Consider the following 13,701-nt stretch of genomic DNA (forward strand, 5'->3'; position numbering starts at 1 on the left):
TAGCCCAAAGATATTCCCACCCCACTCGGTCAAATGCTTTTTCAGCATTGAGTAGTACCATACCGAGTGGGGAGGAATTAGTTGCTGCAACATCAAACGCTGTGATAGCCATATTAACATGCAAGGTTGTGTCTCTGCCTACAACTAAACCGTGTTGATGTTGGCTAACTAACTTGGGCATAAGAGGAGACAGTCTTGTGGCAATTAATTTAGCATATGCTTTAGCATCTGCATTAATCAGAGAAATGGGCCGTTAGGACCCACACTCTACAGGTACTTTATTCTTTTTTGGGAAAAAAATAATTTTAGCACTTCTCCATGATGTCGGAGCCCTACCAGTTCCCCTATCTGATTAATGACAGAGCAGAGTAGAGGAAGGAGCTCCTCATTACAACTTTTATATATTTCGATCGGGAGCGCCTCGTCTCCAGCGGCTTTCCCAGAGGGAAGAGAAAAGACAGCTAATTTTAATTCTGCAAGGCTAAAGTCTTTTTCCAATTGTTCCATCGCTTCTGCATCTCTTTCTATTAACCAGTTATTTCTAATGTATCTTTGCACATATTCAATCGGGGGAAAGTGCTCGGGAGTGTAAAGTTTAGTATAGTACTTAACAAATTGTTGTAGAATCTGCTCGGGTTGAGTGTAGTTAGTTCCGTCGGCCCCTCTTATGCTCTTAATTAAAGAACTAGCTCTATCCTCTGCAACCTTATAGGCGAGAACTTTACCAATTCTATCACCGCTCTCATATTGTGATAGCTTGTACTTATGGAGTTTAGTACTAACTCTATCTCTAAGAAATGTTTTGGTCTCACAGCGTAAGGTAATTAATTTCAGTTCCAGCTTTGCTTTGTTTAAGTTAATAGTTACCCCTGCACCCTCCTGCCTTATAATTTCTGCCAGATGTTCTTCTAAAGCCCGGATACTTGATGTAATGCCCCGGATCTCCTCTTTTCGATTAGCATTCTGCTGAATGATAAACTGCTGGGCAAACCCTCTGATACTTGCTTTGCAAGCGTCCCAGACATAAATAAGTTGGGCAGAGTCGGTGTTAAATTCCAGAAATTCTTTAATATGTTCTTTCAACTGATTAATAAATAAGGAGTCGGATATCAAATATCTGGGAAATGAAAATTACCTAGGTTCCTGTTTTTTAGATATAATATTAAAACATAAAAAAATGGGATTGTGGTCCGAAGTTACTCTAGGACAGATCTCCATTTTACAGCCTTCAAGTATATTATCCGAGGCCCAAGCCATATCGATGCGGGAGCACATTTTATGTGGTATTGAATAATAAGTATATCCTGCCAGGGTAGGGTGGAGATTCCTTCAAACGTCTTTTAAATTATGTATACGTGCAAGTTCTAAGATGGCGGCTCTTGTTTTACGCATACGTTGTGAGGGGATGCCCTTCGTATTATCTTTTACATAATTAATAACACAATTAAAATCGCCCATTAATATTAGCTCCCCCTCCCAATCTAGTAATTCAATATTAAGTCGGTCAAAAACTGCTGCATCATCATAATTTGATCCAATCACTGCGCACAAGACATATTTGAAATTTGATAACTTTAATTGTGCAATTGCCCACCTACCGGCTTTATCCGAAGCCACTCTGAGAACTTCTACCTTAAATAGTTTATTCTTAAGTATAGCCACTCCCCGAATTGAGGCATTTAAAGATGTACATGTTATTAGTTCAAACCCCCCTTGTTCTAACATTTTTCTATCTTGATAACGAATATTGGTTTCATTTAAAAGTGCAAAATGAGGGTTGTACATTTTGAGTTCTTCGAAAACTAGTTGCCTTTTACTTTTGTTATTGAGTCCTGAAACATTCCAGGCTAAGCAGTTAACTTCGTACATATCTTAATTCAAATATGTTCTGAATAACTGCCTTATTCAGAAAAAAAATAGACAATGTTTTGCTCAATCTGTACCTTAAATCTTCTTTGCTTGTGTCACCTTTCCCCCCCTATTGACCCCCCCTCCATGTTTCTTCCCCCGCCCCTATCCTCCAACCCCTAGAACCCCCCCTCCCATGAGTACCTACCAGGAAGCCTCCCTCTATCAGCAGCTGCTGGTGTAAGGGCAGCCAACCAGCAAGGTCTCCACAAGAACCCCCCTCCCTCCATATTAAACTCATACGCCAAACCTCAGAGAAGGTGCCCTGGTGATCAGAAAAGTAAAAGAAATGATAAAAAACATGTAATTATCCGCTGCCATCTTAGAAAGAAATTGCTCAGCCTCTTTAACATTGTTAAATAAATAAGTATGCCCAGTTTTCATAACTTTAAAGCGTGCAGGTTCTTGAAGATACACCACCGCTCCCTGGGATTTAAAAGGGTCAATCAATTTACGCAGCCCCCAGCGTTTATCTATCGTGACCTTACTAAGGTCAGATTTCACGAAGAAAGTTACATTATCCACAGTCACTGGATTATTTGGCCTAGCTTTGATAGAGACCGCTTGTCTTAGAAGAAAATTGCCAAAGTAAATCAATATAGGTCGCGGAAATTTACTCTCTTTGTTTCTGATAAACATAGGTAATCTATGGGCTTGTTGTAGTTGTGAGTCCCAATCCCAATCGGATAGGTCTGGGAACGCTTTTTGAAACAGCTTGACCATGTATGCTCTGGCGTCTGCGCCCTCTGACCCCTCGGGTACTCCAAAAAGTCTCAGGTTCTGTCGCCTTTGCCGATTTTCTAGATCTTCAACATTATTCTGCAAGATCACAATATCTTTATCATGTTGGTTAGTTGTGGTCACAGTGGTAGCTAAAGATTCCTCGACATTGACAACCCTTTGCTGCATTTCTTCAATCTCTTCAGTAACATTGTTCAGTTTACTTGTGACCTCTAACAAGCAGTTCTGCATTTTGCTGTTATGTTGTTTTAGCTGAAGAAAATGCTGCTGAACCTCTTGCCGGTGTTCCAACAGTGTTGTCAAAATTAAATCCAGTGAAGATCGTGCCGGGGGGATCGGAGAACAATGGTGAAGTATGGCGTGTGTAGCTTCTCCTCTAGTGATGGATGGGGGTAGAGAATCAGTATTTTCATACCCTATAATAATAGGGCCAGTAGACACTAGGGCATTTCCCCCTGTTCCCATTGCAGAAGTCTCAAGAGGTTCTTGGGAGATAGCGTTGCTAAGGGAAGTATTTTTAGAGTTCTTCATACCTTCTCCCTCCACAGGACTATTACCAGATAAACGCATGGCCAAAATTTTAAACCTCCCCTTTTGCCTGTATCCACTTCCGCAATGGGCTCTGATCTTTAATAAACTTCTTGCGGGCACTAGTGGAGGCCAATGTTGTTGATAATGTGTTAAGATTCATGTTTCTGCCTTTCTTAGCCTTAGTCTTAGCCTTCCCCTTCCATTTTTTAAGGCCAGAGATTTTGCCGGCATCCACTAAAATAGAATCGTCCTCTATTTCCTCTGCTTCCAGACCCCCTCCATCCACCATTTCCACAAACTCCTCGTACTCATCCTCGTTGGATTCTGCTGTTGATAGATCTGTCTTAGCCAAATCGTCACCTCCTCCAGTTATAGTACTTGTAATTCCAAGATCCAAAATTGTGACTTTGTGGGATTGTATAACTTGTGTAACTTATGTACCTAGTGGGTTAAATAGACCATCAGTAATAACCCCTACTCCAGCCGAGGCAGTACTTAGAAGATTAAAACTGTGTGCGGTGGCAATATTGTCTATATCTTTTCCAGGATCAAGACCCGTCAAGTTCTCCTCATTGTCCTCCACCTCCACCGCCACCTCATTCCTATCTTGTCTTTGAGGTAAATTCTGCAATGTACCTGATTATGTAGTGCAAATATCCACTAAAGCATCTCTTATAACTGTATCACCCTCTGCCTCAGCTGTGTTGTTATTGACCCCCTGAGCAGTCGGATTAGCATGTACTTTGTTGCCAGGGGTATCAATTTTAGTGGAGTTAATTGAAGTGCATTTATCCCCGGAGACCAACAAAAGAGGAGGGCGGATAATTGGCTGCTTACTGCCTTGTTTGTCTTTGTTACGGGGGAGCTGCCACCCACTGGAGCCTGTTTTAATCACCGCTGGTACTGCTGATGACTTAGCAGGGGTTACAGCCAGCTCCTCCGCTTCCTCGCTCGCGGGAGCGTCTTTCGATGTTTTATTCTGGCGTGGCACATTTTTTGTAACATTTTTAGGCGCCATCGTCCCGTTGTTTTCCTGCCTCTTCTTGCTCCTTGTTCTTGCCACCGCGGGTTCAGTGCATGGGTTCAGTGCGTGTCAAGAGCACAGGCCTGGCACAGCTCCTGCCGGTCAGACCGAGCAAATCAAAATTCAAAAGTCGATTGTCCGAGCAGCCCCCAGCCTCCACTCCGCCACTCCGCCTCCACTTCGCCTCCACTCAGCCTCCGCTCCACCTCAGCAGCAGAGCCGCAGAGCCGCAGCGTTGCAGAGCCGAGGAGTCAAGAACGGCCAAAGCAAGTATTATATTGTTTGTTGTTTATTTTATTTTCTCCCGGTCGGCGTTTTATCCACTCGCCAATACCTCTCGGCCTCTCAGGTAATCGCCGATGAAAGTATTCGTATTACGGGATTGCCGCTCAATACCTTGCGGGCTCTCAGTCTCTCAACCCGCTCCTAATCCGCAGCTTCTCATAAAGGCAAAAAGGCACTCAAGAAGCACCCAGAGGCAAATCTCTGAAGTGCTATGCCTACACCGCCAAAAGTCTCTCTCGTTAGTTGGAGAAGATCATCAGTGCACCGGAATTTCACAGAGTTCAGGGAGTCCTCGTTAGAGCATCCTCACTGTGGCGTCTTCAGTCCGCCATCTTGCTCCTGGGTGCCCCAACCACCTCACACCCACCCACACACCGTTTGCGTTAGGGACCCTACCTCGACCCTACCAATACAGCCTGAGAAGATTTGAGGCTGAACATGAAGAACAGTGCTGTTGCTGCTCCCCACTTCCGTGCACCCATCACACTAGTCACACTCTCAAACCACTAATGCTTATTCCATTCTATCATTCCGAACTCTTTTAATTTATTTACAGTTATTGATTGCTACACACTTTTTTATTGGAAAGCAGACCTAAATGAATTAATCAGAAAAAATCAAGACAGAAAATGTTTCAGATATATAGATATATATGGTCCTCGTAGAGCAGAGCAGCTCATCGCATCTGGGCAAAAAACCTTTATGCCTTTTCAGCCTCATGAAATATGGACTACCACAGCAAAAAAGGCTGAAATACAACACCATTTAAATTCAGGGAGGAGTTACTAGATTTTCCTATGGTTATTAGCAGTTTTAAAAGCCAGACTCCTAAAGATACAAAGATGCCACAGGAGGGGTAGTGTTGCTACATAGATCTAGAAAGAGGATCTCTTGTTTTCTAACACTACAATAGTGGGGGGCCAGCTGCCACATTTGATAGGGAGAAGAGAACAAGGGAAGGTGGACTGATTTCCGGTCAGGGTGACATACAGCGTGTATTTGGATGGCTATGTTTGTGCTGGCTCGCGTGTGGCATTAGCTTAGACTGCATAACACCACTCAGACCCCCCATCTGCATTACCTGGTTTAAATGTTCTCACACTTTTGATGTAGATTCCTAAAGACAACCTTGTTCTTGCTATTCTGCTCCAAGTTGCTCCCAAGGGAATGCTGGACTCTTTCCAGAATACATTTCTGTATGACCAGGCATTTTTCAAATGACTCGTTAGCTTGGAGGGCAGGGACCTTTCCTGCACATTTTAATCCCTGAATCCAGTTTTTTGTTTGCAGGCATACTAATGGTAATGCAAAATGCAAAATTACTTACTTACTTACTTACTTACTTGCATTGTCTCCTAATATTAACTGTTTCCTTTTGTTATGTGCATAATAAAGTCCCCAAAGCCTTCTACATCTTACCTGGTATTTCAGACCCTCTGTGTAATTTATGACACATCTTCATTGTACTGTAGTTCAACCTCCCATGTGTAAAGGACCCCCCTTTGCCTCTCAGGTGTGGTGTCTTCTTTAGATCATATGGCACACATTCGCATGAAAAAAATGTGCGCATAGTATAGCACAATGCCCACGTACTTGTGTGATCCAAATGGTAAAAGCATGGTTTATTTTCCCAAAAATGATGCTGTGGGATGTACGTTGTCAAGAGTGAAGAGGTAACAAGAGTTCTAACATCTTACATTCGTTTGGCGCAGAGCAGGCATTCATTGGCATAGGTCTCTCCGTCAGTACCGCACACAGGTGAGAAATTCAAGGGGCAAAACGAAGCAGCCGACTCAAAACACTCGGGCTGGAAAACAAAACTCCAGTAATGAATAATCATTAACATACTATAACAGTAAGTACGTGGTTAAATACATTAAGTAATTCTGTTAATCTTGACATTGGCAACTGACAATCATTAACTTGCTGATGTGGACTTTTGAGGTATGGCACCCAAGAAGCTGGAATATAAATACATACAAGTCGTGCACAGTATATTCCTCTCTGGGTTCTGGCACACTCCCCTCTCCCCATCAATAACAAACACGGAAACACGCAGAGCACCCTGAGCATTCCTGTAACGTGTGCATGTTGTACCTGTTCACTTTACAATGAATTGGTATGGATGATACATTGCCTAGTTTTGCAGCAGGTATACAACTTTTCAGACCTGTGACGAGTTTGCAAAGTGTTCCAGCATGCATAGGGGTACAGGCAGCCCATTTGGACTGCATGGTTGAAAAGGATTTTAGTTGTAGTTTGGCCTTTAAGGAGATGTTGGGTGAGGTACATGGGGTGTGTTGATGTGGCCTCAACATAATGCATCAACGCTGCTACGTGTTGACGTGTAAGCACACGCGGAGACACTTACTATATCTAGAAATGTTTAACAACACACGCCTTTCAGGGGCAGAAAATCCCAACAGCTTTAAGGATATTAACTGACCTGTAAATAACAATGCGCATACTTTATTCACAGTATATATATTTGATTGAACTGAGCGGATAAAGCCATTAAAGAGTCTTATATTTAAAAAAAACTAAACAGATATGTGAGGCTTGATGGGCCACAATAAATGTTGCAATTAGCATAATCAAAATTTATAAATTAAGAGATTTGCCGTATGTCAAATGTGAGTAACTCACCAAGTCCTGTTTTTGTCTGCACTTAAAATGGGAGCAGTAAAACTGCAAGTACCACAACAAAAAGCTCAAATTCTGGCCTGGATAAACTATTGATGTATGACATGAAATAAACTTGAGAGTTCAGTAAAATATGCCATCTTTTCTAATAACGTGTTGCGTTTGCTACACATGGACAAAGAGGCCCTTCGCTCTGCTTCCCTCAGACAGTGTTGATAATACATCGGTGGACATGACACCTGTTTATCTACCTTTTGAATGGGAGAGTGGCTCTTTCAATGATATTGCTACGTTCAACTCCAAACCATCCACTCCTCTCTGCAATACTGTTAGTAATGAGCGTAATTAAACAATAATGGAAGTTACTAGTTGTCAGTGTGAGAAGTTGGCCTGGTATATAGTGCTCACTATTCTAGTGATCACTTTGTATCATACCAAACAACCCTTATTGATGATTGGTTGTAAGTCAACCTTTCAGACCAGCTATCCTAGTAGCATGGACACGAGCAGTCTTCAGGCTAAACTCTAGAGGGCGTGTTAAGCCAGCTGTTTTACCATCACATATACCCCTTGAACACCAAGTGAAAGGACACCACACAAGTTGTTATGAAAATAAAGGATATTTATTTATAACAAGTCTACCCTGAACTCTTTATGAGTCAGGGAGCTAAGCACAATACAAAACTCTTACGAAAATACTTCAAGTTGCACAATTTACACAAATGCCCGAGGGTCACGAAAAACCATATACTACAAAAGTGGAATGCGAAATACTAGCAGGTAAGTAACAAGATCCAGAGGCTTCAGGATCGCTAGGACTACACTACTGAACCTTAAGATTACGAGCAGGAGGCCTAGGGAGATCGGGTGCAGAGTGTGCACTCTCACGCGGGATGCGGGACAAAGTCTATGGATGCTAGATTTCGTAAAGTTAGTGTTATCGGACGAATCCGACTAGTTAGGCTGAAAACGAAAAAGGATCTGGACACTTAGATAGTGAACCTACGTTGGAGCACCGAAATGCTCGAGTTACCTAGCCCTGGGGCTGCAGCTGCATAGGGTTCAAAAGACGTCGGAAATCCTCGTTACAGTCTATGGAGCCTGAAAGAAGAAGTTGCTGGCAGGCGACCAGTGATGAAGTTCGATGGGATCCAAGCTTGGATCGGAGTTGAAGATGACCTGAAAGCAGAGGGGACTCAGTTCTTGATCACTAGCCAGTGATCAGATGGGCACCAGGATGGCACCGGATGAAGTCACCTCGACCAGGTGAGTGGGCGACGCTTGGCTCTGCAGTCTCTCGGACCAGGAGGCGTTGTCGGTGACCAGGATGGAGGGGCGAGCTGTCCCACGAGGGTGTCTGCTGTCGGCGCTGCTGAAACCAGGATTGGAGCAACAAGCCTTGGCAAAGGCAAGCCCACGCGGTGGACTCAAGATGGCGTCTGGAGTGGACCAGGAGGGTCCAGGGTGCTCCTCTGTTGGAGGGGAGCAAGGGCCAGTCTGGAGCAACCAGACCAGCGGTGAAATCGTCGTGGTACGTCGTCAAGAGGGTCACTAGCCAACGGGCAAGTGACCGGACAACGTGGCAAGCAGCAAGGAAGCAGAAGGGCCCTACGCAGATCTCGTGGATGCTGGGGGGCTGGACTTCGGTGCTGGAGCTGCTTAGGGTTAGGGCTTCTCAAACACCAGTGCACTTACTCGAGGGTCTCTCGGGGGTCGTGCTGGAGAAGCGTCGTGCAGATCTTGAAGATGGCCGGTCCCACGGGTCTTGTCGCACCCACGAATCTCAGCTGTGCTGGATGATGTAGGTAGAGGTCAGAGATGGCAGGGAATCCGGGTCTCGTCGAGCTGGGCAGTCTTGATCCAGAGGATGGACTTACAGCAAACCGCAAGAGCTTCGATGGGGCCTGCTGGTGCAGGGTGGCTACTCCTTAGCCACAAGGGAGAGTCTTCAGAAGAGTCAAGAGTTCCTTTAGTGGAAAGTAGTTTCAAGATTCAGAATTATCTAATTTGGGAAGGGGGCCTGCTCCTATCTTTATACTAAGAAAAGGGGCTGGCACGCGACTAAGTCCTGCCCTATGGGTGGGACTAGGAGGGGGGTGGTTACACCCCTCTCCTTTGTCCGGTCTCTCCCCAGCTCAGGGGCTGGTGTGCCCCAGGAACTGGTTTGAGCCGGCATATGCACAGTGAGCACCAGGGTGCCACTTGCAGTCACCTTCCTTTCAGCCCTGCCTACCTGGGATACACAAAATCCTGTCTGGGATCGTGCTGGCACCGCCCCTGACAGGAAACCCTTTGTCCATGCCTCCGTTGCTGGAAGGACTCCCAGCAGCAGGAGGGCAGACTTGTGTCTCGGTGGCAGCATCCATTTTGTGGAGCTGAGGCTATGTCTGACTTTAACCGGGGTTCACAGTTACATACATGTCGTGTCCCTCTAGAAGGGTGGAATGCTAACCCCATTGCCAGAATTGGCGAGGGGTTAGTATTCCAATTTGTATGACACCTTACTCGACATGTTTTGATAATGCTATACCAAAGTTAGCATTTAACCGCGAGGATTATAATGCACTTAAGAGTATATGGTATAGCGTTATCATGGAACAGCTATTTGGACTTGGTTCCGCAAGCTGCAAACGGGCTCAGCTCATGCCAGAGCACCATCTCACATAATTCCAAGCACTCTGCCTTCAGGATTGATAAGGCCTGCCATAGGAGTGACTGATAGGAATATATGTGTCCATTTTAGGGTTAGATATAGGAATACTATATCTAAAGCAAAGGGTGTTTACACCACCTTGCCCCAGCTGTCGTGCAGCCAGTTGTGTCTGTTTGGGTTGCCAGCCAGGGGTGGCATAATCATACTTCAGCCCCTGGTAGGCCCTGGGTACACCTACACCCTGGATACCTAAGGTATGCTGTACAGGGACTGATAAGGTGGCCCTGTACCAATTGGTAAGATGCACCTAAGGTACATGGTTGTAATTTAGAGAGAGAACAGCTAGGCTGTGGGTCTGATTAGCAGGCCCACAGCCAGGGAAAGTCGTAAATCAGTGACGCAAAAAGCAAAAATCTGGGGTGGCCATGGGATTGCAGACCCCACTCTCCTACATAACCCCCCCCAAACTTAGGGACATTAAACTAACCATGACCAGGTGAGTCTTCTTGCTCTAAGTGGAAGTACCTGGAGAGACCATCTGCATTACCATGGTCAGTTCCTGGGCGGTGCTCCACTGTAAAGTCCATCCACGTAGGAACACCTAAGAAGTTTGGGGTTTTCACCCTTCATTTGATTTAGCCATAAGAGGGGCTTATGGTCGGTCTGAACTTTGAAGTGAGTACCAAACAAGTATGGCCTCAACTTCTTCAGGGCCCAAACCACAGCAAAGGCCTCCCTCTCAATAGCTGACCAACGTTTCTCTCTAGGGGGTCAGCCTTCTGCTTATAAAAGCAATGGGCTGGTCATGACCATCAATATTCAGCTGAGATAGAACAGCTCCCACACCCAACTCAGAAGCATCTGTTTGGACAATGAATGGCTTGGAGTAGTCTGGACTCTTGAGAATAGGTGCAGTGCACATTGCCTGCTTTAGGTCATCGAATGCCTTCTGACAGCTAACTGTCCACTGAACTTTCTTTGGCATTTTCTTACTTGTCAGGTCATTAAGTGGGGTCACAATGGTCCCATAATTTCTGACAAATTTCCTGTAATAACCAGACAGGCCCAAGAAAGCTCTGACCTGTGTCTGGGTGGTTGGAGGAGCCCAGTCCTTTATGGCCTGTATCTTGCTCTCCAGAGGTTGAACTTGGCCTCCACCTACAAGGTGGCCCAAGTATACAACTTGACTCTGCCCTATCTGGCACTTAGTAGCCTTGATAGTGAGGCCTGCCTTTTGCAGGGCCTCTAAAACTTTCCTCAGGTGGATCAGGTGATCCTCCCAGGTGGAGCTAAAGACAGCAATATCGTCCAGATATGCTGCACAAAAGTCATCCAGCCCAGTGAGAACTCGGTTCACCAACCTTTGAAAAGTGGCAGGGGCATTTTTCAAACCAAAGGGCATCACTACAAATTGGTAATGACCTCCTGGGGTAGAAAATGCTGTCTTGGCCTTGGCATCCTCAGCTAACCTGATTTGCCAATAACCAGCTGTTAGGTCAAATGTACTTAAGAAAGTTGCAGAAGCCAACTTGTCTATCAGTTCATCTGCCCTGGGTATTGGATGGGCATCTGTCTTAGTGACAGCATTGAGACCCCTGTAGTCTACGCAAAACCTCATCTCTCTCTTACCATCCTGGGTGTGAGGTTTAGGCACTAGAACTACAAGACTAGCCCAAGGGCTCTCTGAGGGTTCAATGACTCCCAATTCCAACATCTTTTGTACTTCAGTTTTTATGCAGTCCCTGACGTGGTCAGGTTGCCTGTAGATTTTACTCTTTATAGGCAGACTGTCTCCAATGTCCACCTCATGTGTGCACCAGTTTGTCTGACTGGGGGTCAGAGAAAACATTTGTCTGAAGGATTGCAGGACCTGCCTACAATCCTGTTGCTGAGGTTCAGAGAGGCTGTCAGAAAAGACTACACCATTACTGACCCATCATCAGGGTTCTGAGTGAGCAGGTCTGGGAGAGGGTCACTCTCTTCCTCCTGTCCCTCATCTGTGGCCATGAGCAAGCCCATGTCCTCCCTGTCAACAAATGCTTTGAGCCTATTCACATGAAGTACTCCGTGAGGGCTCCTGGGAGTTCCCATGTCCACCAAATAGGTGACTTCTCCCTTTTGTTCAATGATGATGTGTGGTCCAGACCATTTGTCTTGGAGAGCTGCTGGGGCCACTGGCTCCAACACCCACACCTTCTGCCCTGCATGGTAAACAGTTAGGACAGTCTTTTGGTCATGCCAAGCTTTTTGAAGTTCCTGGCTGGCCTGAAGGTTTTTAGATGCCTTCTCCATGTACTCTGCCATCCTGGAGCGGAGACCAAGTACATAGTCCACTATGTCAAGTTTAGGCTTTTTGAGAGGTAACTCCCATCCTTCCTTCACAAGACATAGGGGTCCTCTTACAGGATGTCCAAACAAAAGCTCAAAAGGGCTGTAACCAACCCCCTTCTGTGGGACCTCTCTGTAAGCAAACAGAAGGCAGGGTAAAAGGATGTCCCATCTTCGCCTAAGCTTTTCTGGTAACCCTTTTATCATCCCTTTGAGGGTCTTGTTGAATCTCTCAACAAGCCCATTGCATTGTGGGTGATAGGGTGTGGTGAATTTGTAATTGACACCACATTCCTTCCAGATAGCAGTCAAGTATCCTGACATAAAGTTTGCACCTCTGTCAGAGATCACCTCCTTAGGGAACCCCACTCTGGAGAAAACTCCAACCAGGGCCCTTGCCACAACAGGAGCTGTAGTGGTTCTAAGGGGAATAGCTTCTGGATACCTGGTGGCATGATCCACTACCACCAGTATAAATCTGTGCCCAGATGCTGTTGGGGGATCCATTGGTCCAACAATGTCAATCCCCACTCTTTCAAAGGGATCCCCCACCACAGGTAGTGGTATAAGGGGGGGCCTTTGTTGTGCCACCTGATTTGCCACTGGCTTGGCAGGTGACACATGAACGACAAAAGTTCTTAGTGTCCTCAGACATATGGGGCCAGTGAAAGTGTGGGGAAAGCCTGCCCCAAGTCTTATTCTGGCCTAGGTGACCTGCAAGGGGAATTTCATGGGCCAAGGTGAGAAGGAAACCTCTCAGAGTCAAGGGGATGACCAGCCTCCTGGTAGCACCAGGCTTGGGGTCTCTTGCCTCAGAGTAAAGGAGTCCATCGTCCCAGTACACTTTATGGGCACCTGTGGCATTCCCTGCAGCCTCAGCAGCAGCCTGCTGTCTGAGGGGTTCAAGAGAGGAACAGTCTAACTGTGCCTGCCTCAAGTCTGCCCTGGAAGGGCCCCCTGTCCCAAGAAACTCAACCTGTTCAGGCTCAAGCTCTTCTAGGACAGTTCCTTCTGGGGTCTTGGGGTCAGTCTCCTGAGAGAGCTGATCCTGTTCCTGAGGCAGGGGGGAAGGGTCAACCTTACCCCTACTGCTCTTTCTCTTGGTTAGTGTCTGGTCCATTGTTCCAGGATCCAGCACTAGTTCAGCTGGGCATTTCTTGGCCTGTGACCTAGTCACAGCAAGGACATGTGCTGACAAACCTAACATTTCCACATGAGTCCTATACTCCACATCTGACCATAAGGAGGATTCCAAATCATTGCCCAAAAGACAGTCCACAGGGAGGTCTGAACTAACAACAACCCTTTTGAGGCCATTTACCCCTCCCCAGGAGAAGATAACAAGTGCCATACTATGGGAGGTAGTGGCATTGCTAGCATTGGTCACCAGGTAGTCTGCTCCCAGTATTACCTGGTCAGGATCCACAAAGTTAGGTGTCACCATGGTGACACTGGCACAAGTGTCCCTGTAGGCCTGAGCCATTTTTCCATTAATCAAAGGCGTCTGCCTGTACTTGCCCAGAGTACTGGGACTTATTGTAGGGGTCATATTCATGTCCCCAGTACAAACAAGAACAGCCTGAGTAGG

The 13,701-nt window shown here is 45.9% G+C and overlaps 1 protein-coding gene across 1 annotated transcript in view; it reads right to left on the reverse strand.

The window, feature by feature from the left end:
• Positions 1–13,701, reverse strand: part of LOC144791096 (putative pancreatic secretory proteinase inhibitor) — a 138,718-nt gene that overhangs the window by 23,987 nt on the left and 101,030 nt on the right. The window contains exon 3 of the mRNA XM_078665755.1: positions 6,187–6,296. Coding sequence (XP_078521881.1) covers positions 6,187–6,296 — 110 coding nt within the window. The remainder of the gene's footprint in view (positions 1–6,186; positions 6,297–13,701) is intronic.

This window comes from Lissotriton helveticus, chromosome 11, assembly GCF_964261635.1.
Source record: "Lissotriton helveticus chromosome 11, aLisHel1.1, whole genome shotgun sequence".
Lineage (NCBI taxonomy): Eukaryota > Metazoa > Chordata > Amphibia > Caudata > Salamandridae > Lissotriton > Lissotriton helveticus.